The sequence below is a fragment of the Rousettus aegyptiacus genome, unplaced genomic scaffold, assembly GCF_014176215.1.
Source record: "Rousettus aegyptiacus isolate mRouAeg1 unplaced genomic scaffold, mRouAeg1.p scaffold_m13_p_9, whole genome shotgun sequence".
NCBI classification, from domain to species: domain Eukaryota; kingdom Metazoa; phylum Chordata; class Mammalia; order Chiroptera; family Pteropodidae; genus Rousettus; species Rousettus aegyptiacus.
In genome coordinates, this window is record NW_023416312.1 from 60991950 (window position 1) to 60996272 (window position 4323).

General features: G+C 48.2%; 1 protein-coding gene across 1 annotated transcript; it reads right to left on the bottom strand.

The window, feature by feature from the left end:
- Positions 1 to 2948: 2948 nt before the first annotated feature.
- LOC107511931 (endogenous retrovirus group K member 5 Gag polyprotein-like) lies at positions 2949 to 3686 on the bottom strand. The gene is given in 2 exon segments (XM_036226835.1): positions 2949 to 3011; positions 3013 to 3686. Coding segments are annotated over 2 exon segments (714 nt in total). The 5' UTR covers positions 3679 to 3686; the 3' UTR covers positions 2949 to 2963.
- Between the last annotated feature and the right edge of the window lie 637 nt (positions 3687 to 4323).

The window sequence follows — 4323 nt, forward strand, 5'->3', positions numbered from 1 at the left end:
CTGTTCAACTTTTGCCAACGCTGCTCTCCCCTCTTGGGTGAGGCTACACGGGGACCTGGGATCGGGGTCACCTTTGAGAATGTCAAATAAAGGTCTGAGCTCACCCGTGGTAAGCCTCAGGTAGGGGCGTAGCCAATTGATATCTCCAAGAAGTTTTTGTAAATCATTTAGGAAGTTTAAGTGAGCGGTTCGTAATTGTAATTTTGGAGTTTTAATTTGTTGATGGCAAAGCTCAAAACCTAAATAAGTATAGGGGTCTTTAAGTTGGACTTTATCAGGAGCAATCTGTAGGCCTTGATCGGTTAACTGACTAAGGCATTACAGCACTGAAGGAGATCCTGACTTGACTGACCAGCGAGGAGGATGTCATCCATGTAATGGATAATATAAAGGGAGGGCCATTGTTGTCTAATAGGATCAATCGCCAAAGCAACAAACTTTTGACAAAGGGTAAGACTATTTGCCATGCCTTGTGGCAGTACTCTCCATTGATATCTCTGCATGGGGCCTTGGAAATTGATCTGTGGTAGACTGAAGGCAAACCGCTGCCTGTCTTGAGGATGTAGAGGGATGGTAAAGAAGCAATCTTTAAGATCAATGATAATTTTTAATGAATGAGCAGGGACGGCCACAGGTGAGGGCAGGCCTGGCTGACGAGCCCTCATAATTACCATGGTCTTATTTACCTCACGGAGGTCTTGTAGCAGCCGCCACTTGCCAGACTTTTTACGAATCACAAAAACGGGAGTATTCCAAGGAGAGTCACTAGGCTCTATATGACCCGCTGCGAGTTGTTCCTGCACTGACTGGTTGGCGGCAGCAAGTTTTTCAGAGCTCAACGGCCACTGATCCACGCATACAGGTGTGTCAGATTTCCAAGTTATGGGATCCGCATGGGGTGCAGGTTGGTCAGAGGCCATTAACATAAATTTCCTAATCCTAACCGACAGGGGCGCTGATCAACAGAGATAGGCGTTTTTATTCCTTGAGCATGTTTACCTAAACCCTGCCCTGGGAGGAAGCCTTGTCTCAGCATTTGAGAGGCTACAATTTCATTTGGACTAACCATCATGATCCCCATTTGCGAAAGCCGATCCCTACCCCATAAGTTAACAGGGAGCCCAGAGAGAACATAGGGTTGAACATTTCCAATATTGCCTTCACTATCTTTCCAAGTTAGGAGTTTGGTACTTTGCTTTGGGTTAGTGCTTTGCCCAATGCCTTGTAAATGTGTGAGGGTGGCCGTGAGAGGCCAGGCCTTAGGCCAATCTTCCTCTCTTATAATGGAAGCATCGGCCCCAGTATCAATGAGGCCTTTGAAGCGTTTTCCATCAAGTTCAAGGTCTAGCATGGGTTTTTGTGGAAGAATATTCTGTACCCAGTAGGTGTCAGAGGATCCGAAACTGTCTTTTCCTCTGGGCATGTTTGTGACCGCAGCGTTTGTTGCAGTGAGGGGTAAAAAACGCAACTGAGCAATCCTCTGCCCATTTTTAACAAATGCGGGTGCTTTGTGTGAGGATGCCATGACTTTAATTTCTCCAGTATAATCATTATCTATTATTCCAGGATGAACAAATAGCCCATTTAGGGTGGCACTGCCTCTCCCTATCAGTAACCCAAAAGTGTTGGAGGGCAGGGGGCCATAAACGCCTGTAGGCAGGAGTTGTACCCCCGTCTCGGGGGCTAATATTGTGTCGGAGGAGCAACAGAGGTCCAATCCTGTGCTACCTGAAGTGGCTCGGAGGAGGTCTGAAATTGTTCGGTAACTTTTGTCTGGGGAACAAACCTGATCGCCCCAAGGTTTGGACTCTTTTTGGGGGCCTGGAGCGGGCCCCTCCAGAAGTTCTCCTGATTCGGAGGGAGAGGATTACCTTGTACATCTGTCTTAGAATAACATCGATTTGCCCAATGAGCCTTGGGTTAACATTGCGTCCCTGACGGGGAGCGGTACAATTTTTTGCAGAATGTCCGGGCTGTCCACAGCTGAAGCATTTAGATTGACTAGGATTATTAATTAAGGCTCCCTTTATCGCCGCCCGATAGCTAAGCCTAACTGATGACTGGAGCCTATTTCTGAACAGAGATGGATGTAGTCCTAAAGACTCCCCCCTCTTTCGTGAGGGCGAATTGCTGCCTGACAGGCGGAGTTTGCATTTTCAAAAGCCAATTGTTTGAGAAAATCACTATCAGTTTCAGCACTGCCCAGAAGCCTTTCGGCTGCGCTGGAAAGGCGGCTAACAAGCTCTGAAGAGGGCTCTTCAGGCCCCTGTCTAATACTTTCTAGGGATGTTGTTGCGGCCCCCTTTTGAGGGAGCCTTTTCCAAGCCTTAGTGGCTGCACGATGTATCTGGGCGAAAAGACCAGCAGGATACTCAAGTTGAGCTTCATTAGTATCATAAGGTCTATGCCCTCTAAGTTTTTCATAGGTCCACCGGCACTGTCACCCCCCGCCTCTAAATTGCGAAGGGCAGTGTCTTTACAGACTTCAGAAAATTCTGACTTCCATAAAACAAAATCTCCCCCTGTTAAGGTGGCCCGGGCAAGATGTTGCCAGTCATTGGTGGTGAGCCAAAGGTCATCTAACGCCTCTAAAATGGAGAGCGTGAAGGGGGCAACTGGACCGAACTGCGAGACTGCCAATTTTAGTTCTTTTATGGTTTTGAAGTCAAGGCATTTGTACTCGTGAGCAGGGGGGTCCCCTCTCTCTTCATCACTGTTTTCTCCCTCTATTTTAATAGCTGGCCGTTCAAGAACAGGGAAAAGGCCTAGGCCCACAGATTTCTTGAGAGTTTTTGTTTTGGGCGGGGTCTTGGAAATGGCAGACTTAAAGTCCAGATCTAACTTATAGAGTTCTTTTACTAAGGCATTACGCTCTTTTTGGAGCTGAACAGTTTTACGTAATTTTTGAACCTGTTGTGACAGGTCTTCGGGGGCTGGAGGGTCATTAACTACTAAATTGTTAACTACTGGATGAGGCAGAAGAGGCGCTGAGGCGTGGGGTCCGCCATCAAAAGCCGGCATCTGAAGATGGTAAGGAGGAGGGAGCGAAGGGGGACCAAAGCCCACGGATGGCCAATCAGGATTATGATACTTGGCAGCCTCCTCGTCTAGTTCTGCCTCCTCCTCGGGGTTTAAATGGTCATGAGGAGGAGAAGCCCTCGAATTGAGGGGTCGCAGAGAGGGATAAATAGACTTTGGCGGCGGACCCGAGGCCCCCGGCCCTTGTGGTGCCTCCTCATCTAGGGGCATAGTTATAGACACCGAATCTTCATTGGTTGGACAGGGGGACGGAGGATTTTTCTGGGGTTGGGGTTTTAGGGGAGGAGTATTACATTGACGCTCTTTTTCTAAAAAGGAGGTGCTTTCTCTAAGTACTTGATCTACATCTGGAGTATGTCGGTGCATGCATAGGAGATCATTGATGCAGTTCCAATAGTTAAAAGCAGTTATGGGGACTTTATCAGGGCCAAAAGTTCTATAGTAATCATTAAGAGCATCTCCAACCCTTTTCCATCTCTTTTCGTCTATCGTTCCTTCTTGGGGAAGCCAGGGGCACACATCGTTGAGGAAGTTAAAAAATTTTACTAGATCTTTTTCCTTAACCTTTACTCTCCTTGATCGGAGTGATTCTTTGAGACCTCCGATAAATTTTTCTTGCGCACTTATCTCTTGCCTCATTTTTTAAATAGAAGTATCGCCCTGAGGCGAGCACCATGAAAAGGATTTTAGCCTAAAATATAAAACCTATTTCTTTGCACCTTGAATTGTGTCTCTATAAACGGACACCCTTTTTTTTCTCTCTTTGGGGCTCAGGCCCCGGGGTTACAATCCCTTATCTTGTCTCTTAGAAATCGCCCTCTTACCTCATCGGCTGTCTTCACGAGGCAGGCACTCTCGCGGCGACCACTTTTTCAATTTTCTTTTTCGGGGACTGCAGTCTATTTTTCAGGACGATCTCTCGCTCTCCGTCTCTCCGCAGCGTCGGGCCCCACGTTGGGCGCCAGTTGTCCCGGCCCGCAGGACAGTCAACAGGGACCCTAAGACAGAACGGGGAGGGGAGGGAGACAAGACGACGCAAAGAATGGAGACAAGACAGGCTTTCTGATCAAGTCTTGTTTATTAAGGCTCGCTGCAGGCTTATATAGGGCGTGATCGGGTGATGTTGCATTAGCGGGGCTGATTGGCCAGAGGCATTCAGGATATACTGTGTAACACAAAGGGGCCGGGCGGAAAGACCCGCGAAAAGTCCCTTCGGCGGGAAGCGAGGCAGATACATCCAGGAGGCTTACGTGGCCTTGGCGGGAAGCCCTGCTGAGCAGCCAT